We start from the raw sequence: 21,874 nt of genomic DNA on the forward strand, positions 1-21,874 counted from the left end.
CCTGGTACTAAAATAAATAAGGTTGTCTGCAAATAATAGTCCATCTATTAATGGGCTTAGAATGAAAATAGTTTGCAAAGCCCAATATGAACTGTATGGTTTTATAAAAGCCCAAATGAAATTGGGCCTATTTTGTATTTAAATTAATAGGCCCAATATTCTTCAGGCCAATATTTGAGAGTGTTTTGAAATTTGACCCAAAAGTACAGATGGGCTTATTTTTTAACCTGAATATTAGTAAAAATTTTGTTTACATAATATTTTTAAAATTTTTACATTATTTAATTTTAAATTATAATTTTATTTTTAATAATGTCCTATCAAATATATATCCAGTGTTAAATTTTAGGCCCCTTTTCTGAATTGATAAAATTGTCCATCAGATGATGTCAGTACTGACTGCATCTGGTCAACTTTAAAATCAACGGCTAGGATTCAGCCACTAGTCATCCAATGGACTGTCCATATAATCTCATGTTCCCACCACTTAATGGCATTAATTAATTAGAAATAATTAATAAAAAGTGATTCTAAATTTTAATTTATTATAACCCATTATTTAATTTTATTTAATTTAATATATACTTCACTTGCATGGCCAGCCTCACATAATTTTATATAATATACCTTCTTTGGCATATTGTGTCAGCTCACACAGTCCATAAAAAATGTAACGCAAATAATTTATTTTATGCATAAATAAAAACGCTATAAAATTTAAATTCAATTTATTTATTTTTTCCTTAACAAATAAAAACAAATTGTATTTAATTATTAATTAATTAAGTAAAAAATATTTCCCGTAATTGAAACGCATAAATAAATTAGAATGAATAAAGGCGAGTGGCGTCCGGGCAGAGAGTCCGTGGAGGAGAGAAAAGGCTATGCTCAGGTGGAGCCAAAAAGAGCTCTCTACTTCGATTCGTCGCTGTATCTTCTCCGCCGCTGGATTTTCGGCGGCGCTCCGGTCACATTCCGACGGACTTAATGATTTACTGACAGGTTTGTTTGATTCTGGAGATGAAGCTTAATTCCTGCATTGTTTTGTGCTGTTTCTGCTTGAAGACGCGTATTTTTGCTTGTGCAGTAGAAGATGGAGGAGTTTGTGGATTGTTTAGCTGCTCGCATTGCTACTGAAATTTGATTTATGGAGAGCTGTTACTGTAGTCGGAGTTTCTGAGGATTTGCAGCCTCGGTTCGGTGTTTCACTTTTTTGTAACTGTCTTCCGATCTGGCTTTTTTAGGAGGTAATCCATGTGTGGAACCTGATAATGGCTTTTGGTTTTATCCTTTGGTCTAAAAGCGATTGCAGGTTTGCTTTTTGTGTGTCATATTTAACTAGCTTGTTTGTTTTATGACTAGCCTACTTTTCTTCATACATAGTGTAGAATCAACAGTTGCATTGGTTGTTTAGCAGGAACATGTTTGTATTTTGGCTTTTATGAACATCAAAGTTCGAATGTGTGTGGAGAAAGTAAAATGTGACCCACTCTGGTTTCGCTGTGTGTGTGTTTCTGTCAGCTTCAGAAAATAGCCTTTTTGGGATTGAGATTCTGTATTGTTGATAAAGTTTTTTTGGAGGAATTTGGAGTTCATTCTGGGATCTGTAACGAGTTGTTACTCGCTGTTGCTGATGTGATTTTTCGTGAGAACGTGGTGGAACAGTTGCGCCAAAAGTCATTTCGTTGTTTGTTGTCATTCTCGACTGTTTCCTTTTCCACATTAATCTAGACAATTTGTTTTGTAGTAACTGGCTTTCCTTAGTTAAGTCTCTCTAGGTTCAAATTCTTTTGCCTTCTTCTTAAACCTTCTTCGATCTTGGTTTGTTTGGGGGTTGGAAATTTGCAAAAGCTACTTTGAGTCCGGATTTTCGCCGTTATATTTCTGTTGTATTTTGTGGTTCTTTGTTTTACCATCTGTTTTGTTAGTATTTATCCCTGCATTTATTGATGTCATTGAATCCCAGGTGTTGCAATGAATGGTCTTAGACAAAATGGCAAAACTAGAAATTTTGAGAAAGAGCATCCAGGGTGTTTGGGGAAAATGGTGAATCTGTTCGACTTGAATGTAGGGGTGTCTGCAAGCAGGCTGCTCACTGATAAACCTGATCGGGATGGTGATTATTCTTACTACTCTTTTGCGTGCCAATTTCAATTTCTCTTCAGGAACTTGTGTATTTCATTTGTACTGATGTGGGGCTTGTTTTAGAAGTTGTTTATTATTAATTTTATTTTTTAATTTTTGCATAGCTTTCATTGTTCTGTGCCCTCTTTTTAATCTCAGTGATAAATTAATGGCTGATATAAATTATTAAGTGAAATGACGAAATCTCAGTGATCATATTTGATATTTGGCATGATAAGATGATTTACATGTGATAAAAAAAGGTAACCAATGGTATGTTTGGGGGTGTTTTTAAGCAGGAAAAAATATTTCATTATGAGAAAATGAGTATGAAAAATGCAAACTAACACCCTAAGTGCTTCCTTTTCTTTTTGGTTCCATTCAACATTGCTATGTTGAATGTTTTGGCTTTTGTTCCTAGTGATCTGTGGATCAACTTTCCAGGTTATAAAATTAACATTATAATAACTGATTCTCAGGTTCCCCACTCTCAAGAAGCAGATCTGATGTATCAAGAATGAGTTTATCCGGTGATTCCACAGAAGAAAAAGTGGTACCTTAAAATTTTCAAAGGGTCATCAAGTTCAGAGCACTAATGGAAGCTTATATCTTAGATTTTGCACATTGATCTTTATTCTGATTATCTTTTCTTCTGTTGTGTGCAGGTTGTATCCGAGTACAATAGTTTTCCAAACAGAAAATCACATGCTGCACCCATGAAAATGCACATTGATCAAGAGATGTTGAAAGAAGTAAACTCCAGGCATGATCCACCTAATTTAGTTGCCAAATTAATGGGACTTGATACTCTTCCAGAACAGGAGCCTGATGCTGTAATACAAAAAACCTATTCTAGAGTTCGTCCGCGGAGTCGTTCAGAAATTCCTGCGTGTCTCTGGCAAAAGCAGCAGAATGGATACATTAATCCCGTTAATGCAAAGGAGTGCCAAGATTTTTATGATATTTGGCAGCAACCACAGAAACCACCAAATAAGGGAAGATATAAGGAGGCTATAAACGAAAAACAGATGGCTTTTGTTCGCCAAAAGTTTATTGAAGCAAAGCGCCTGTCCATGGATGAAAAGCTCCATCAGTCTAAGCAATTCCAGGATGCCTTGGAAGTCTTGAGTTCCAACAAAGATTTGTTTCTCAAGTGCTTGCAGGAACCAATTTCAATGCTCCGTCAACAATCTGTTCCCCCTCCTACAGAGACAAAGCGAATTACTGTTCTTAGACCATCAAAGATGCCAGATAGTAACAAGTTCACTGGTTCAGGGAATATAGATAGGAAACAGATGAAAAAGGCTGCCTTTCTTCGGGTGAATGGGGCGGAGAGAACTGCTGGGGGTTCACCACCTCCTACCAGTTACAATTGTAATGAAAATCCTGCTCAACCAACACGAATAGTTGTTTTAAAACCAAGCCCTGGAAGACAGCATAATTTGAAAGCTGTCTCTCCTCAGTCAGAGGCACAAAGGCTATTGCGCATAGAAGACTTATATGGAGACATTGAAGATGATGAGAATAAGAGATCAAGAAAAGTTGCCAAGGAAATTACACAACAAATGCGTGAAAAACTTGGGAAGCACCGCAGAGATGAAACCTTGATTTCTTCTGTGTACTCCAACGGCTTTGTAGGCGATGAAAGTTCATTCAGTAAATCAGAAATTGAGCATGCAGATGGCAACCTAAGTGATTCAGAAGTCATGTCACCTGTATCTGGGCACTCATGGGATTGTGCTAATAGGCTTGGCAGTCCGTACTCATCCTCCCCATTTAGTAGGGCGTCTTATTCTCCTGAGTCATCAGTATGCAGAGAAGCAAAGAGGCGCCTTTCTGAAAGATGGACCATGATGGCATCTAATGGAAGTCGTCAGAAACATAAACAAGTTCAGAGGAACTCTAGCACCTTAGGAGAAATGCTTGCACTTTCCGAAGCAAGCAAGCCGGGATGTAGTGGAGAGGGCTGTAGCACAGGAGAAACAAAAGATTTGGATACTTTCTTAGTCAGTGAACTGAGAGAAGACAATAATGTGGATAGTTCACCAAGAAATCTCACAAGGTCAAAATCTGTTCCTGTATCTTGTACTGAGTTTGGTGTGAGGCTCAATGCTGGCATTGCGATGTCAGATAAAGCAAAGCGAGAAGCTCCTAATGAGGACACAAAGGCAAAAGGTGTTAGATCATCTTTTAGAGGGAAAGTTTCAAATTTGTTTTTCTCGAGGAACAGAAAACCTGATCATGATATATCTCTTGAACCTGAAATCAACAATGAATTAGAACTTTGCAATGATAGAGCTGAAACACTTGGTGATAACCGGCAAGGACATTCGTCACCTGGTGTACAAGAGCCATCAGTTAAATTGCCACATTCCAATCTAATTTGCAGACAGGACTTGACATATCCCGAGGTAATTTCAAAATATGAAAAGTTTGTCTATTAGAAGGCTTTTGATTTGCTATTATCATTTACTATTTCCTTTTATTAATTTATCTTCAATCTTTGACTTGTAATTTGTAAATACTTCAAAAGGTTATGTTATCTTCAAAAATTGCTCTTACAAGCTCTCAAATTTCCTCTAGCTTTTCTTAGTTCATGAATAGCAACCAAAACTCCAATAAATATACTCTGCTAACTTGTTATAGAAGGAAGATAAATGGTGCAATTTCTTCTGGTTCGGGCAAATTTACTGGTCATTTTTCTATTTAAGGGAGATTAATAGATAACCTTGCTACTCATGAATTTTGTAGGCTAGCTTGGCTGTGGCAAGGTCCATTGCAGTTGGAAACCAAGGTGAAAAGCATGATCAGCCGAGTCCTATATCGGTCTTGGATCAACCCTTTGAAGAGGATGCAGGAACAGCTCATTTGTTTACACATTTCACCAAGCCCATCCAACAAGGTACATATTATTTTACTTTGAATTGTCTTAAGCATATTTTCTATTTCCACCGACTGTAATTAAGTTGCTGTTTTTAATTGAAAATCATACTATAAACAATACAGGAGTTGAGTTTCCGCGAAATGCTAGTGGATCAAACTTAATTGACAAGTCACCGCCTATAGGATCCATCGCCCGCACCCTTTCATGGGAAGATTCGTGTGTTGACGCAGCCTCATCGTTTCTCTCAACGGAAACATTAAACAACCAAGGAAGAGATGAAAGGAAGCAAGAATGGTATTCATTTATACAGGCATTATTATCTGCAGCTGGTTTGCACGGTGAGCTGCAATCAAGTTTATTTTTTACAAGATGGCATTCGCCTGAAAGTCCCCTGGATCCGTCACTAAGAGACAAATACATACAAGAAAAGGAAACACTGCATGAGGCCAAGCGAAGGCAACTGAGATCAACTCAAAAACTCGTGTTTGATTGTGTTAATGTGGCATTATCGGAGGTTGCAGGATACGGGGCATATTTGGGCCAACGAACTAATCCATGCATAATGGCCAACAATCACCCTACAGAGAGAGGGTCGTCATCATTGGTGGATGAGGTATGGGCGCGAATGAATGCGTTGTTTTCTGACAATGTCAGATGTTTGTCAGATGATTGCGGAGATGACAACAGTGGCCTAGTGGTGGAGAGCGTGGTGAGAAAGGAAGTGGCGGGCAAGGGATGGACCGATCACCTGAATTCGGAGATGGATATTTTAAGACAGGAAATCGAAGAAAGTTTGCTGGCGGAGCTCATGGATGAGGCTGTGGTCGAACTGACAGGTAGACTGTGACAAGACTCTTTCATACTTTTAGTTTAATCTGTGTATCTTATCTCTATTTTACTTGCCAACTTTTGTTATTATTGTATGATGCATTTGCACGCTAATGGTCCCGGTCCCTCCCCAATTGTTTAGTGATGCAAAATTGTCGCTATTATGCTCGCACATGTGTGCCCGTGCATGATCTGATATTATTTTGCATGTAACAATTTCATGACAAATTAGAAAAAAAAAAAAAAAAAGCTCTGCTTCGAGGCATGTACCCGATTAACTTAGCCACTTTCACTTGTCTCCTGCTGTCATTTTAGCCATCTGAGTATATCAAAGCCTTATAGAAGCTTTATATATTATTTAGTTTTGTTATGTGCTTAGCAGTATGTGGCTTAAGTTCCAAATATTCGATTTGTGGCATATGTGATTCAAGCTTTTGTAGATTTTATTAGATATCAGCTAACTTTGGGAGATAGGATTAGGTTATTCTCCATGAATAGACTAGACAGGCTAGTTTCTGTAGAACAATCTAGCGGGTTCGTCGACGTTACGATCCAACTGTCATTGTAGAAGAAGAAGCAACAAATAGGAAGAAAATGACTCAAGAACATGGATTCATGTGACCATTGTGATATTCGTTGTGAATTCTAACAGTGTGTAGTCTATTTTCATTCCAACTCTTACTAAAGTTGTAAGAATGTTACTATTTTTTATTTTTGTCTGTCTAAAAAAAATACTATTTCTTAATTTAGTAATTGTACTATCTACTTAACATAATTAATATCCTTACAATTTTTAATATATATACAAATATCATTATTTTTTTATCACACAATCTAATAGGGGTAATTTTGTCTTTTTCTTCTCTATAAATCAATATAATATTAATATTAAAAAATTTATGGGGAAAAAGCAAATGTTATTATATTTTTTTTTTTTGCGGGGCGGAGGTAGTATATATATTAACTATTTCTTGATATGAGATTTAATACTTTCTGCTTGCCTTCTCTATGAGAATGGTTACTTTTATACTTTTCTCCATATTTGTGTTGTTAGTTGTTGCATATTTAATGGTTTGTGGACAGAAATTTAGGAATAAAACAAAATGACAGAAGTGTGTTAATTGGGGGATGATTTCTTGTGAGTGGGAGGAGCCTAAGAATCAGTAGAGTAGTAGTAGTACTTTGGCGCAGAGAAAGAATCTCGTGAACCGAAAGTAGAATCCCAAATGGAATTTGAATTATTTTTTTTTGAAAGTGATGATGGGAGTGAGATTTTATTATGTATTTGTCCGTTTGGGGGAACAGGTAGATGACAATGACAGATGTGCAGAAGATGGTGTGGAGATCACATGCTATTATTCCTTCAAATTATTGCACTTTTGATTTGGACCCTTTTTTTTAATTTTTTTGCGTGTATTGCTACTCAATTTCAACTGTATCAAATATTTTTATTATTCAAATTTTGTTTTTAAAAAAAATATTAAATCAAAAAATTATATTTTTTGTTTATATTTTACTAAAACATTATTTTACATTTAAAAGATCAAATTAACATCTATTTATATTATATTAAATAATTATTTAAAAATTTAAATCCACAGGCATTTACCCGGTGTACAACACTACATTTTTGGGTAATGGCTGAAATTTTTATTGTTATAAAAATAAAATAAAATTTTATTTACACTATTCATTCAACTTTTTCTCCTAAAAAATATTAAATCAAATCCTTATTTTTTATTTTTTATATTATACTAAAAATCAATTTTACATTCAAAATATCACATCAACAAATCGAAGAACAGTAAATATGTCCAAAGTTGTACTAATCGGGAGTTGCAATCAAGTCAAGTCATACACACAAACAATTTCATCTTCTCCACAAATAAAGAGTCTCAATGCACCACCAAACAAATTATAGAAACCAAATGAATGAAACATAAGACTCGCGAAAATTCAGAGACACATTTACATCTAAAACTCACCAAGGACGACACATTTGCAACAAAAGGAAACTCACAACACATTTACATCGAAAAATTTACCAAAAGACAGTGGTGCAGCATCATGTCATCTTCCTCGCAATCTCAAGGTTTAACATCGGTCGTCATGGATTGGTTCTGCGTACTCTGTTTTGCATCACCGCCACTTAATCCATACTGTACAATAAGTGCGACCCGATGAATCAGTAAGTAGCAACATAACGAATAATGGACTGCATACATTAAGTACTAAAAAATTAGCAACCATGTCGATTCTAACGCAAAAACGTATTATATTTCACCATTCTAATATGTTAAAAATGCCGGTAAAGTAAACAAATCCAGAAGTTGTAAGCATCCAAAGATTCGACATTTTTAACAGTGTCAGAGTAGCATAACAGAGAATCGGACAGGAAACAACATGGCAAGTTGCAAAAGGGGCCCCTGCCCGCCCCCCACGTCTTATTTTTTCTAAATTCTAAGCCTCTGTTTGGAAGGCATGCGCGTCTTGTTCGATATGTAGGATCAAGCGAGACATATAGTTCTACCGTAATGTTATAATCTACAAGAAATTATAGACATGCATTTCATGGAAACTCCACTGGACTCACATCACCCGACCTTTTCCTAGTGACAATATTCTCAACAAGCCGGCTAATATTTCTAATTATCGAATTCTAGTATAATATTTCCCATTGTTTCTAAAACCATTGGCTTGTTTCGGAATAACTCGCAAATATATTGACTCATATAAGGGTACCTTAAATTCTTACATCATTCGCTATAATGTAATACCAAAAACTCAAATAAACTCGCTTGATTAGTTATAAACACTCCACTTGAGTTTCTACGACGACCAACAAATTGGTTGACTAATAACTGATTATTTGAGCTGAATGAAGGAAATTTAATGCCATTTAATTCATGCAGTGTTTGCCGTAAAATGTGTACCTTTGCTCTCATTCTTGAACTCCAAATATCAGAATCACCTCTAGTCGATCCGGAGGCCTGACCCGAGTATGGGCTAAGCAGCGGCTCTCTGGCACCAGTCCGAAAACTGTAATCCTCCTCAATGTCGTCATCTGCTCTTGGACGAGAAACTAAGGATCGCAATACTATTGAAAGAAGTATGGATAGAACCTGAAAATGGTAAAATTTGACTTCTATAAAGCACAGTAGATTTTACGAGCAAACAGCTTACCAAACATGCGATAAATAGCAAATGTCACAGATGTATAGGAGTAATTAATGCAACAAATGTAGTAATAGCTAACTAATTAATGGGGTGTTTGGTATTGGAAAATGACGATAGAAAAATAGAAATATATCCATTTTTCTTGTTTGTTTCGGTTACAAATAGTATATCATTTCTCATTCTCTATTTTTATTTATGTGCTCAAATGAAAATTAAACACTCTCAGTGTGTTTATTTGTGTTTTTCTATATTCTTTTACTATTTAACTTTTATGGTTTCTATAAACATATATTATCACATAAAAATAACTTATAAATTATTATTCAAATAAAAAATCAAAATAAAAAATTACTAACTAAATATAACAATATTTCTTAACAGATTTTCATGCCACTGAAATCTTCTTTTATCCGATTCATCCTTTTCTCTTAATTGATTTGATTCTCTGAATCAATCGCACTCTAAGTTCGATTTTTGTCTAACACGCAATTAATAGCAAATGTCACAGATGTATAGGAGTAATTAGTATAACAAATGTAGTAATAGCTAACTAATTAAGTTCAGTTTTGTCTAACATGCGATGAATAGCCAATCGTATGATAACTAATATGTTTACAAAGATGCTTTTGGAACATTACATTGTCCGTCGACAGTAAATTTTTCAACAAATATATCACATTAAATATCGTTTTCTCACAAAACGTCAAATAAGATATATATAACTTTTTATTATATCAAAAAATTTCCAATACTCCAAATTTTTTAAAACTTTCCCAATACTCCAAATTTTCCAAAAATTTCTATCTAAATGGAACATAAGGGTTTTGGCCGTATTTGTTCAGAAAAATACTTTTATGTAGTTGGTTGAAATTGATGATTCTTGGAAAGTTAGGCAAAGTAAATGTAGAAGTGAAAGAAAGAGAAACATTACCATATAATGTCAGATCGAATATGACATAATTAGAAGATTTACAAACAATTGAGGTGTAAACAAACCTGTATTGTAATAATAGCAATGCCAACCCACATAAAGACATCAACATTGTCTTGGATAAACTTTCGAAGACTGTCAAGTTGACCAGTGGGATCAAACGGGATATCCTGAAATTGTTTAAGAAAAATAATCGCATAAGAAGACAAAGACTATCATCGGAATCAGAACAATATGCGAAAAAGCTCTACCTTCTCCCACTGGTGATCAAGAGCAATGAAAGTTACTAACCCCAATTGCAATAGAATAAAAATCGTAGCCAATACAGCATACTGAAATTTTTGTCTGAGGGTCAAGAAAATACAGTATCGAAATATTAGCATAGCTCAGATTATCGATCTTCACAAGGATTTCCCAACCAACCTGCAAGTAAGGATCCAATGCTCCTCCCACGAGCAATATCACACTACCAAACAATATTTGACCCGTGTGTGTGTTATAAAAGTTCAACACTAACAACTTTAATCTTCCTAATTTCAGTATTGCTAATATAGCTTTAACTCTGCTTTTCGATCGCTTCTAACAAGAAATACAAGCGTATATCGTGCCCCTCTCCACTTTTCTCTCAGAAACGCTTGCAAAAACTTCAAATCTAAGGACCAAAATTTCTATAGCAAGATAGAAGCTCGATAAGCTGTTGCTAAAGCTTAACTGGGCATCAGTGCTTATATAAACGAACATTAGTCTTTCATGTTTTCACGAGGCAAGTTCATCCAATGAAAAGATCTCAAACTTTTTCGTATTTTAATAACTTTACGAACAATCTAGTTGAAAATCAAAACCTATAAACAAAAATTATGGTACCCAAACAATCATTGTTGAACTCAATAACAAATATTGTGAGAAAGGGACACAAATTTCTATTTCCTCTGTTCTACAAAACGACAAACGAGTGGAAAAATAAGAGAGGATACGCAGCAAAGGCAGCATCCATTGATCGCCTCGGCGCCAATGTGACCAATTAAAGCGATGCAACATATCAAAATTCCGACTCCCATGAATGCATATATAAACCTTTGCATGAACATAAACATTGGATTAAGCAGCAGGTAATCAAATTATTCAACAAAATAAGCTAATAGACAAAATGAATGATGAAACAATTTTGGAAATACGCAGGAGATAAATACCAGGGGGCTGGAAGAGAAACGGAATTGAAGCTGAGGGCATCATCCTGGAAGAAAAGCTCGCCCGATGCAAAATTCAGAGACCTAAATCCACCAGGCGAAGGAGCTTGGTTATGGTGGTGCTGCCATTGATTCAACATGTAAGCAGAACACACAATGATCGCCACACCAACGAACGCCTGCAGAAAAATCAGGAATTTGAGGACGAATGCCAGACATGTGTGGCAACATGGGGTTCGCATTTGTGGATTTTGCTCCTGAATTCTCCAAATTTCAGTCACTGTGAATCGCAATCCGATGAACTGATTTTGAATAACCTAACTTGCTTCCCAAATCTTCAATCATTTGCAGTTCTTGGCTCTTGGCTCTTGGCTCTTGACTTTCCCTTTCTTCTTCTTGTCGTTTACCTGACCACAAAGATCGAAAAAGTTTGGGCTTTTGGGCCTATACAGTAAACATATCAATTCGAAAATCTAAATTTTTGTAAAATAAAAAAGTATGTAATATAAATAATGTCCAACAAATAAAAAAACATATATATATATATACATATTTTTATTATAATAGTTTAATATATTCTGAATTCTTTCAAAAATTTTGAATCAAGAAAGAAATTTGATCAACAACACGTACCAATAAGAGTTCATGGCCCTCCGCTTCTTACAACCTTCAAGAAAACTTCGCCATATCAATGCATTTGGAGCAATGGGCATTCCCAGAATGAGCTGCTCAGCTTCCTTAACGCAGCCGTTTCTTGTCAAGAGATCGACGACGACGGCGTAGTGATCGATTTCCGGCTCAACGCCATACTTAACTTTCATCTTGTCGAGCAGGTCCATCCCCTGTTTCACCAATCCACCATGCCTGCAAGCAGAAAGAATCGCCATTAAAGTGACCTTATCCGGCCTGATCATTGTCCCCGTCGCCTGCATTTCTTCGAATCTTTGTAACGCTTCGTTCGCGTAGCCGTGCAGGCCGAGGGCCGAGAGAAGAGCTGTCCAAGAAATGACATTCTTGTCATCAATGGCATCGAAGATTTTAACCGAACTCTCGATGCTCCCACATTTTCCGTACATGTCGATCATCACGTTGCAAACAAACGTGTCGCAGAGTTTAGCGTTGGATTTCACAATAAGGCCGTGAAGAGAGCTCCCGAGAGCGAGGTTGCATAATTTGGTGCACACGCTGAAGAGGCTTACGTACGTGTAGCTGTCTGGACGGATCGATGATCTCCGCATGTGATCGAAGAGTTCGAATGTCTCGACGTAGTCGCAGTTCCGGGAACAAGCTGCAATCAGAATATTCCACGATACAACATCCGGATTCTCCAACGAGGCGTATAACTCTTGTGTTTTCTCATACTGCCCTGTTCGATTATAAATCCATGCAACAATATTCGAAGAAACAACAGGAAGCTTAGAACTGCCAGAATCGACAACGAACAGAGCATCAGACACGAGACCTTTTCTGGCATAAGAGCTAATAAGAGAACTCAACACATACGCATTCTCATCGAATCCATATTTGATCGCAATCGAATGAAGCTGCAGCAATTCTGATTCTAACATAGACGAGTTAATAACAATAGAAATCGATACCTCGTTGGGATAATAGCCTGAGCGAATCATCTCTTGAAGGAGCCTAATAGAAACGGAGCAACCGCTGTTCATATACGCTTGCATCAATGAATTCCACAAGACGGTGTTTTTCTGAGTCACGCCGTCAAAACATTTACGTGATTCCTGAATTTTACCACATTTTGCATAAAAGTTAACCAAAGAACTCCCGGCACTCACTTCCGACTCAAATCCTTTCTTAATTGTCTTCGCGTGAACATATTTCCCATACGATGAAAAATTCGCCCTCGAACATGAGCTAAGAATATTTACCAGAGTTGTTTCATTAGGAGACAATCCCTTCATCTGCATTTTCAGAAAGATATCGAATGCTTTGATCGGTGTGTCACCGTTTGCCATTACACCAATTAGGGTGTTCCATGTAACGAGATCTTTAGATGGAGAATTCTCGAAGATGTTCATCGCCAAATATGGCGCGCCAGATCTTGAGTACATACTGATCAAACAATTAGAGATCGAGGCAATGCAATCGAAGCCGTATTTGATCACTAATCCATGAACTTGCTCTCCCAGCTGCATATCTTCTCCCAAACCAGATAAAACATTCACCACAGTGTATTTGGATATTCCCAAATGAGTACTCATCAGCTCCGAAAACATGGCTATGCAATCTTTCAGGTATCCCATTTGTGCAAATATCGAAATCATACAATTCCAGGTAACCAAGGTCTTTCCCGGCATGGATTCGAACATTCTAACAGCTTCATCCAAGCATCTTTGCCTGCCATACATTCCTAAAATGGCTGTTCCTGTAAAAGCATCCATTAGAAGCAATCCAGTCTTCTCAATCAGCGCCTGCAACTGCACTCCTTCGAAAATGTCCAATTGATCACAGGACAACAATCCTCCTAACGTGAACTGCGTCGGGGTAAGACCACGCTTCCTCATCTCGGATAGAAAATTGAAAGCCTCCACCAAAAGATTGTCTCGACTGTAAGCGCTTATCATGGTGTTATACGACACGACATTCCGTTGCGTCATTTCGTCGAACAGCTTGCGGGCGAGGTGCGTGTCGCCGAACGACGCATACGTGGCGAGGATATTGTTGTGCACGAAAACGAGATTTTCGATGGAATCTGAACCCTTAGTGACGATGATCGCGTGCAGAGATTTGGCGTCGCCGAGGGAAGCGAGGTTTGTAGGGTCGTGGAGCAGGTGCGTGTAGCCATACTGCCTAATGGTTTGCGCATTGGAATCGACTGCAAAATGAAGCCTTCGGATAGGCGGAATGAGAACATTCCAAGAAGAAATCGTTCGAATCCTCAACAACAATCTGCAACTACAAGGGGATAACACCATTAACGTAGCTAGTAAGATTCAACTTTTCACTCCGCATTTGGAGCACACTGAGTATCAATTGTCTATATACACTTCCCGCGCCTCTGATAAATCCCCATTGTTAGATTTCGCGTTAAGAAGAAGAAGTAACTACAGCAGCAACGACCAACACGAAGAAGACGAGGAGGAAGACGAAAGCAAGTGCAACTCACGTGCGTATCTCATCTCCATTAGTCACGGCCCAAATAAAATCAATCAGGCCGGCCCGGCCCGGCCGGCCCAATGAGAGGGTTCAGCCCTATAAGGTCTTCTATTCGTTTCTTGGAAAGAAAGATAGATTTGCTGTCTCTCGGTTACAGTTAAATTTTTCAGCTCTGCAGTTCGATCTTAACTCAGGCAATACTGCGGAGCCATGGGTCAGGGATCACCCGGCGGTCTCAATCGGCAGCTTCCCGGAGACCGGAAGAACGACGGTGAAAAGAAAGGGAAGAAGTTCGAGCCGGCCGCGCCACCGGCTCGCGTCGGCCGGAAGCAGCGCAAGCAGAAGGGGCCGGAGGCTGCGGCTAGGATACCAGCTGTTACGCCGCTGACGAAGTGCAAGCTGCGTCTCTTGAAATTGGAGCGGATCAAGGACTACTTGCTTATGGAGGAGGAGTTTGTGGCTAATCAGGAGAGATTGAAGCCGCAGGAAGAGAAGACGGAGGAGGATCGGTCGAAAGTGGATGATTTGCGAGGCTCTCCTATGAGCGTGGGTAATTTGGAGGAATTGATTGATGAGAATCATGCCATTGTTTCGTCCTCGGTTGGGCCGGAGTATTACGTCGGGATCTTATCGTTTGTTGATAAAGATCAGCTCGAGCCTGGATGCGCCATTCTTATGCACAATAAGGTACAATTCCTGCTTTATTGTTGGATTGTTAGGGTTTCTGGAATGACAATTATAGAAAATTGGGGAAGATGGTCGTACTTTGCATTATAAGTTCATCAATTTGAATTTGTTTCAGAATGGATGCTTTTAATGAAGAAATTTTTATGATTGGTTACAGAAGTTTGAATTCAGCTAAGGTTTAAGATGAAGAAGAGGAAGAATATTCATAAATCATAAAATCATAACAGAGTAGCAGTGGCTAGTGAGAATGGTGAAAATCATGAAAAGGACTTATTTATCATATTTTGAACCTGATAAGTTTGATTATCTATCACAAAGTAATTGTTTTTGCTTATATAACTATTTTTGAGTTATGATTATATGTTTATTGCATTTTTATGGTTCGAAATGATAATTATGAGATTTATCTACATATTTCCCATATGTATTTTCAATGGAAATTTGTATATACATATAGTAATTTTTATATGTATATTCTTAAATTTCTAAACACCGGTCATTGCTATTCAAGATTCACAACTATGACTTTACAAATGAGGTGCACATTTTCAGATGGATTTTTCGAATAAAGTAACCGATCGATGAATCGATTATGCAGTGTTGATAATGGATGGAATTGCAGGTGCTTTCGGTTGTCGGACTACTTCAAGATGAAGTTGATCCGATGGTGTCCGTAATGAAAGTTGAGAAAGCGCCGTTAGAGTCGTATGCCGATATCGGTGGTTTGGATGCCCAAATCCAGGAAATCAAAGAGGCCGTCGAGCTTCCATTAACGCACCCTGAATTGTACGAAGACATCGGCATTAAACCTCCGAAGGGTGTCATACTCTACGGCGAGCCAGGCACTGGAAAAACATTGCTTGCAAAGGTGAGTTCACGACACGATGTTTGCGATACAATGCTGCGATTCTTACGTAATCTTCCCACGATGAAATTGGATTGATTGATTTATTCGAAGGTTTGTTCTGTTTATCTTAAGGCTGTGGCGAATTCTACATCTGCGACGTTCTTGCGAGTTGTTGGGAGTGAGTTAATTCAGAAATATCTCGGCGACGGTCCGAAATTGGTGAGGGAGCTTTTTAGAGTTGCTGATGACCTCTCGCCATCTATTGTCTTTATTGACGAAATCGATGCAGTCGGTACGAAAAGGTATTGCCCTCACGGACACGGTCTTTCCAATTTTCGACAACGTACTATTCACCCGACAATTCTTAACACAGATACGATGCGCACTCGGGCGGGGAGCGCGAAATTCAGCGGACTATGTTGGAATTGTTGAACCAATTAGATGGTTTTGATTCGAGAGGAGATGTAAAAGTTATTCTCGCGACAAATAAAATCGAAAGCCTCGACCCTGCCCTTCTCCGGCCTGGTAGAATAGATCGGAAAATTGAATTTCCTCTCCCAGATATCAAGACGAGGAGGCGTATTTTCCAGGTATTTCCCCTCACTATGCTATTATATACTCGATTGCCGTTGTCGGCGTCGTTAAATAAATATTCGGATTATTTTTCCAGATACACACGTCGAGGATGACATTGGCTGACGACGTCAATCTCGAAGAATTCGTTATGACGAAGGATGAATTCTCCGGAGCTGATATCAAGGCTATATGTACCGAAGCCGGTTTGCTTGCTTTAAGGGAACGCCGTATGAAGGCAAGTTTCCTTCGATTCGAATTTCTAATTGTCTTGAATAAGTTTACGGATTCGAAATTGATTAAGAATTTTGTCGTTTTCAGGTGACTCACGCCGACTTCAAGAAGGCGAAGGACAAAGTGATGTTCAAGAAAAAGGAAGGGGTTCCCGAAGGGCTTTATATGTGATCGACGACTTCTTCGGTTTGTTACTGCTCAATTATTAACGATGGAAATTATTTTTCGTCTTCGATTTCAATCATCAGCCATAATCATTGTTTGTTTCATCATTATTATTATTGTTATTATCATTTATTCCTTCTTCTTTTTCTGATCTTTGAAGCAGCAGCAGAACTCTTCTTTGTCGTCGCAACAAGCTCCCATGTCGAATCCCCCGTTGATGCACATCGTGTCGCACTCGCCTTGCCCGCCGTCGCACCGCCCGATTATTACTTTCGTTAGCTTCTTCTTATGCTCCTTGGGTTTGCCTGTATAAGTAATATAAACATATATGAAGTTTAGTTCTAACATGATCTTGAAAAATCGAATGTTCGAATCGATGTTTTTGTCATTACCAGTTTTTGAAACAGTTTCTTCGACGGCAGTGCAGATAAGAACGACTATGAGAAGCCATTTTCCCAGCCCAGAAATTGCCATTTTTACTATGGTTTGTAATTTTGTATCTCCAATTTCTTACACTTACTTACTGCCTTATTTATACTGCAAGTTTCGAAACGTATGAATATGATAGAATAATATTTCATAATTTTATTATTTATTTATCTAATATTTCGTGTCAATTTTATTACTCTTCTTCCAGTAATACAATTACAGCCACATCCGTACCTTTTTATCAAAGTTGAAATTTTTAAAAAATTGGATAAATTTTTCGAAAAGCTGATGAATAAGCTAAGAGCTGATCATGCAGAATTCAGCAATGAAGATGCAGAGAAGCTCGACCCGTTACTCTTCAAGTACAGACCCAGTCCCGGGATCGCCGACGACGACCCCCTACCGGAACCGGAAACCAAACTACTATGGCTCCTGGGCTGTGGTGATGCTTTTGTTACAGTGTCGACTTCCTCCCGGTCGTGCCGTATCTCAACCAGCATTGCGACCGTGTCCTTCATGGTCGGCCTGTCGCCGGGACACGGGTGTACGCAGAGCATGGCGACGCCTAACGTCTGCATCATTTCTTGGATTTCCGGCTCCGGTTCGAGGCGTAGGCTCGGGTCCAACACTTGGGTCCCATGCATTCTCGCGTGCCGAACCCAGTCGACAATGTGGAGACCTTCCGGTACCGTCGGGTTGACGGGATGTTTCCCGGTGAGGAGTTCGAGCATCACAACTCCGAAGCTATATACGTCGCTCTTCTCCGTGATCTTCATCGAGTACCCGTACTCTGTGCGAAAAAAGATTCACAACCTTTAATACGATCAAACGGTACGCCCAATCGAACCAATTAAGTGACTAACTAACCGGGAGCGATGTAACCGTATGACCCAGCAACTGTGTTGGAGCACCGGGCGATGTCGCCATCGTCGACGAGCTTAGCCAGGCCGAAATCTGCGATGTACGCCTCGAAATTGGGCCCGATTAGGATGTTGTTGGCCTTGATGTCCCGATGGATGATCGGAGGAACGCAATCGTGGTGCAAGTACGCGAGCCCTTGCGCCGCGCCGAGAATGACTCGATATCTCACGTCCCATTCGAGGTCGCAGCCCCTGCTGTTCTTCTCATGGAGGAGGCTGCCGAGGCTTCCGTTCGGCATGTAGTCGTACATGAGCAACCGGGTGTTCCGATTCCAACAGCACCCCAAGAACTTGACGATATTCTTGTGACGAATCGACCCGAGTGTCCGAACCTCAGTCGAAAATGAATCCCGGACACCGCTACCGGGTAACTGATCGGGTTGCGCCGCCGCCGTCGTCGGCCATAGCCGTTTCACGGCAATGACATTGCCGTTTCCGAGCTCCGCTCGATAAACAGTGCCCGAGCACCCTTTCCCAATCGCATTATCGTCCACAAGACACCTCACAATCTGTTCGACGGAAAAGTTCAGCTTCTGAAACGGCATAAGCTTCCACGAACACGAGTCGTGCCCTCCCGACTCTGAATCCGCATTTTCTCGACTCATTCTCCGAACCCTTATGACCGCCGCAACGCCGAGAATCCCGAGCACGATCGTCATCACGGCGAGCAACGTAATCGCCAATTTGAGCCTCCACGACTGCCTACCACGGCTACCGTGCGTATCGATCGAATAACAGGGCTCGCCGTCACGACCGTGTCCCAAACCGCACAGCCCCCGGTTTCCGGCGAGGTCACCCGGCGACAACTGCCGGAAAAGCTTATTGTCCGGGAGATAACCCGTGAAGTTATTGTACGAAACATTCAACGACACGAGATTCACCATCCCGGAAAGCGACGAGAGGTCGCCTCCGAGCTTATTGTGCGAAAGATCCAAAACTGAGAGCTTGCTCAACCCGACGATCTCCGGCGGGATCTTCCCTGTCAGCGAATTCCAGCTCAAATTTAGCGCGATTTCGAGCGCCTGAATTTCGAATATTTCAGCCGGAATGCTTCCAAACAGCTGATTCCGGCTTAAATCGAGCAGCTGCAGCCGCGAACACCGGCTGAGCGTCGACGGAATCTCCCCTGACAAATAATTGCTCGCTACCGATAGCGTATCGAGCGAAAACAGCTCCCCGAAACTCCCCGGAACCGCGCCGATAAACCGGTTCCTAGAAACATCTAACACTTCTAATTTAGCGAGGTTCGACAGGGAACCCGGAAGGTTCCCCGTCAGGGAATTCCCGGCGAGATTCAACATCTGTAACTCCCCACAGTTTCCGATTTCATCCGGCAGGATTCCAGTGAGGCGATTGTTCGACAAATCGAGGAAATTCAGGTTTGAAAGAAGCCCGATTTCTCCTGGAATCGGACCGCTGATTTTATTCCCAGACAACCTCAATCGAACGAGGGATTTGCATCGGCCAATTTCCGGCGGGACAGGGCCCGACAAATCGTTCGAGATTAGCAGAAGCTTTGTCAGATTTTTCAGGTAAAATAGGCTCGCCGGAATGCTGCCGGTGAGAGAGTTTCGGGACAAATCCAGGGCCTGGAGACTTCTCCAGCCTGAAAGCTCCGGCGGAATGCTTCCTTCAAGCTTGTTGTCCCAGGCGAAGAAAACCTGGAGCTGAATTAACGATCGGAGTTCCGCCGGAATTCCGCCGGAGATTTGGTTCCGGTCGACCTGGAACTGCACCAGGCTAGTGGCATTGGAGAGAACTGCAGGGATTGTACCGGAGACGTTGTTACTGCTGAGCATAAGCTCTTCGAGCTTCGTCAGGTTGCTGAAAGATTCGGGAATGCCTCCGGTGAGGGAATTTAATGAAACGTCGAGAGTGATTAAATTTTTGCAGTTTCCGATCTCGTCGGGGACGGAGCCGACCAAGTTGTTCTGCCATAGGAGGAGCTGCTCGAGCTTCAGAAGCTTCCCGAGCTGCGGCGGAATCCCGCCGGAAAGTGAGTTTTCGTACAGGTGCAGGCCGACGAGTTCCGTACAGTTTCCGATCTCCGGCGGGATTTCTCCGGAGAGCATTGCGGTGTAAAGGGACAAGACTTGAAGCTTTTTCAGCATCCCCAACGACGGCGGTATTCGCCCCGAAATTTTGGTTTCAGCCAGGCCTAAAACCTGCAAGTTCCGGCAGCCGGAAAGTTCGCCGGGAATTTGTCCGGCGATGTCCTGATTCCCGCCGGCGCGGAATTCTTCCAACGCCGACAGGTTTCCGATTTCCGGCGGGATGTTTCCGCTCAGGCGGTTGTCAAATAGGACCAAACTTCTCAGGCGAGCGCAGCCGCCGAGCTCGCCGGGGATTTTTCCGGTGAGCTGATTGGAGTTGAGAATCAACTCCTCCAGGCTCCGGAGCCGGCCGAAGCTCGCCGGAATACTTCCGACGAGACTGTTGGAACTGACGTCGATTTTTTTGAGTGACCGCCATTCTCCGATGTCGTCCGGGAGAGTTCCGGTGAGATTCGCGCCGGAGATGGTGAGGCTTTCGAGGAATTGCAGGGACGAAAGATTGGAAGGAAAGGGAAGCTCGAGAGGTACGGATTGGACATTAATTTCTGTAACTCGATTGCTTGAAGAACACGAAATGAATGACCATTGACAGGGATTCGAGCTCTGTGGATTCCAATTAGCAAAAGCAGAAGAAGATTGAGCTAAGGAAGAAGACGAAGAAGAATGAAGCCACGACAGTAAAACAAGAACTTCCGTATTAGCTGCTGCCCTAATTTGAGAAGTTGCAGAAACTTCGAGGAGGACGAGGAAGAAGAACTGGATGAAGGTCCTGTAATGGCGGTGCAAGAAATTGGGGGCGGCGATCGAGAATTGCCTCGACATTGGGATTATTTTTGGGGAAAATCGAATTCTTGCTTCAATTTCAAAACCCTAAAAAAAATTTCAGCATTGGGTCTCCCCTCCTTGTCTTCTCGAGGTTACCGATCTCCCTGATTTCTTGAATTCTTCTGTTTTCAGCACAAGTTTAAATTTATTTAAAATTTTTTTTCTATGTAAGAAGAAGAACATCCAACAGAATAATCGTGGTGCTGGGACTTCCAGCGCCGGATCAATCTGCACCGTCCATCACAGTGCGGATGAATTTGGAGTAGAAGTCCCAGGAGTGGTGACAAATTAGACACTCCCACTAGTTTCTTTCTTGGGATTCTGTGATTATTTTTAGTTTAATTTGGGGCCAAAAAGTAATAATGAATAATGTGATTTGCAGAAAGAGAACGTGTAATTGCATTGAATCCCTCGCTTGGTAAATTTCTTTTTTATTTTTTGTGGGTAATTGTGCCTCCCTCTTTATTAAATTTTAAATTAATCACTAGTAAAAAAAATTAATTACTGGGCTTTGTAGAATAGGTCGAGATAGTATAATATTGAGAATAAAGTGGTCATTTTGTCAATTTATAGAAATTATTTATTTATTATTATTGTTATTTTTTGTACGGTGACGTGGGTTTGTTGAAGGGGGCGCGGCACATACACGTCGGTTTGTTTTATATATCCGGAAAATGTTAAATTAGCATAGCCCAACATTTCCCTCATTTTAAGGCCAATAATAATAATAATAATAATATTAGCAATAATGGAAAGGTCGCGCGCAAATGGGTCATTAATGCCCTATATCCGGTATCAATTTTTTGGTTTGTTATTTTGATGGTTTAAAATAGATCTTATATATATATAAAAGAGAAAAAATTATTTTTGTTTCAATATAACAAAAATTTAT

At 40.1% G+C, this 21,874-nt stretch overlaps 5 protein-coding genes across 8 annotated transcripts; 2 read left to right on the top strand and 3 right to left on the bottom strand.

The window, feature by feature from the left end:
* The first annotated feature begins 852 nt into the window (after positions 1 to 852).
* On the top strand, positions 853 to 6,214 carry LOC127258980 (uncharacterized). 4 transcript variants are annotated; one of them, XM_051286084.1, is made up of 7 exons: positions 853 to 1,002; positions 1,088 to 1,247; positions 1,967 to 2,116; positions 2,604 to 2,677; positions 2,790 to 4,535; positions 4,876 to 5,026; positions 5,131 to 6,214. In XM_051286084.1, the coding sequence occupies exons 3-7, from the start codon at positions 1,975 to 1,977 to the stop codon at positions 5,853 to 5,855; spliced, it is 2,838 nt and encodes a 945-aa protein (XP_051142041.1). In that variant the 5' UTR covers positions 853 to 1,002; positions 1,088 to 1,247; positions 1,967 to 1,974; the 3' UTR covers positions 5,856 to 6,214. The 4 variants fall into 4 exon arrangements, with proteins under 4 accessions (XP_051142041.1, XP_051142042.1, XP_051142044.1 ...); XM_051286085.1 differs by having other exon boundaries at positions 1,091 to 1,247; XM_051286087.1 differs by lacking the exons at positions 853 to 1,002; positions 1,088 to 1,247 and having other exon boundaries at positions 2,042 to 2,116; positions 2,604 to 2,706.
* Positions 6,215 to 7,647: 1,433 nt separating this feature from the next.
* On the bottom strand, positions 7,648 to 11,505 carry LOC127258692 (tetraspanin-18). The gene is made up of 6 exons (XM_051285636.1): positions 11,135 to 11,505; positions 10,919 to 11,018; positions 10,196 to 10,276; positions 10,010 to 10,114; positions 8,770 to 8,958; positions 7,648 to 7,995 (listed from the first exon to the last, which is right to left on the bottom strand). The coding sequence occupies exons 1-6, from the start codon at positions 11,371 to 11,373 to the stop codon at positions 7,924 to 7,926; spliced, it is 786 nt and encodes a 261-aa protein (XP_051141593.1). The 5' UTR covers positions 11,374 to 11,505; the 3' UTR covers positions 7,648 to 7,923.
* LOC127258689 (pentatricopeptide repeat-containing protein At3g58590) lies at positions 11,412 to 14,395 on the bottom strand. Its single transcript, XM_051285634.1, has 2 exons — positions 11,765 to 14,395; positions 11,412 to 11,538 (listed from the first exon to the last, which is right to left on the bottom strand). Exons 1-2 carry the CDS (start codon positions 14,065 to 14,067, stop codon positions 11,535 to 11,537), a joined length of 2,307 nt encoding a protein of 768 aa, XP_051141591.1. The 5' UTR covers positions 14,068 to 14,395; the 3' UTR covers positions 11,412 to 11,534.
* On the top strand, positions 14,390 to 16,762 carry LOC127258691 (26S proteasome regulatory subunit 4 homolog B). Its single transcript, XM_051285635.1, has 6 exons — positions 14,390 to 14,935; positions 15,558 to 15,803; positions 15,915 to 16,084; positions 16,156 to 16,372; positions 16,453 to 16,593; positions 16,677 to 16,762. Exons 1-6 carry the CDS (start codon positions 14,459 to 14,461, stop codon positions 16,758 to 16,760), a joined length of 1,335 nt encoding a protein of 444 aa, XP_051141592.1. The 5' UTR covers positions 14,390 to 14,458; the 3' UTR covers positions 16,761 to 16,762.
* A 573-nt stretch (positions 16,763 to 17,335) lies between these two features.
* LOC127258688 (LRR receptor-like serine/threonine-protein kinase RGI1) lies at positions 17,336 to 20,979 on the bottom strand. Its single transcript, XM_051285633.1, has 2 exons — positions 18,051 to 20,979; positions 17,336 to 17,973 (listed from the first exon to the last, which is right to left on the bottom strand). The coding sequence occupies exons 1-2, from the start codon at positions 20,977 to 20,979 to the stop codon at positions 17,492 to 17,494; spliced, it is 3,411 nt and encodes a 1,136-aa protein (XP_051141590.1). The 3' UTR covers positions 17,336 to 17,491.
* Between the last annotated feature and the right edge of the window lie 895 nt (positions 20,980 to 21,874).

The sequence above is a fragment of the Andrographis paniculata genome, unplaced genomic scaffold (genome assembly GCF_009805555.1).
Source record: "Andrographis paniculata isolate CXL003 unplaced genomic scaffold, ASM980555v1 Contig5END, whole genome shotgun sequence".
Classification (NCBI taxonomy): Eukaryota; Viridiplantae; Streptophyta; class Magnoliopsida; order Lamiales; family Acanthaceae; genus Andrographis; species Andrographis paniculata.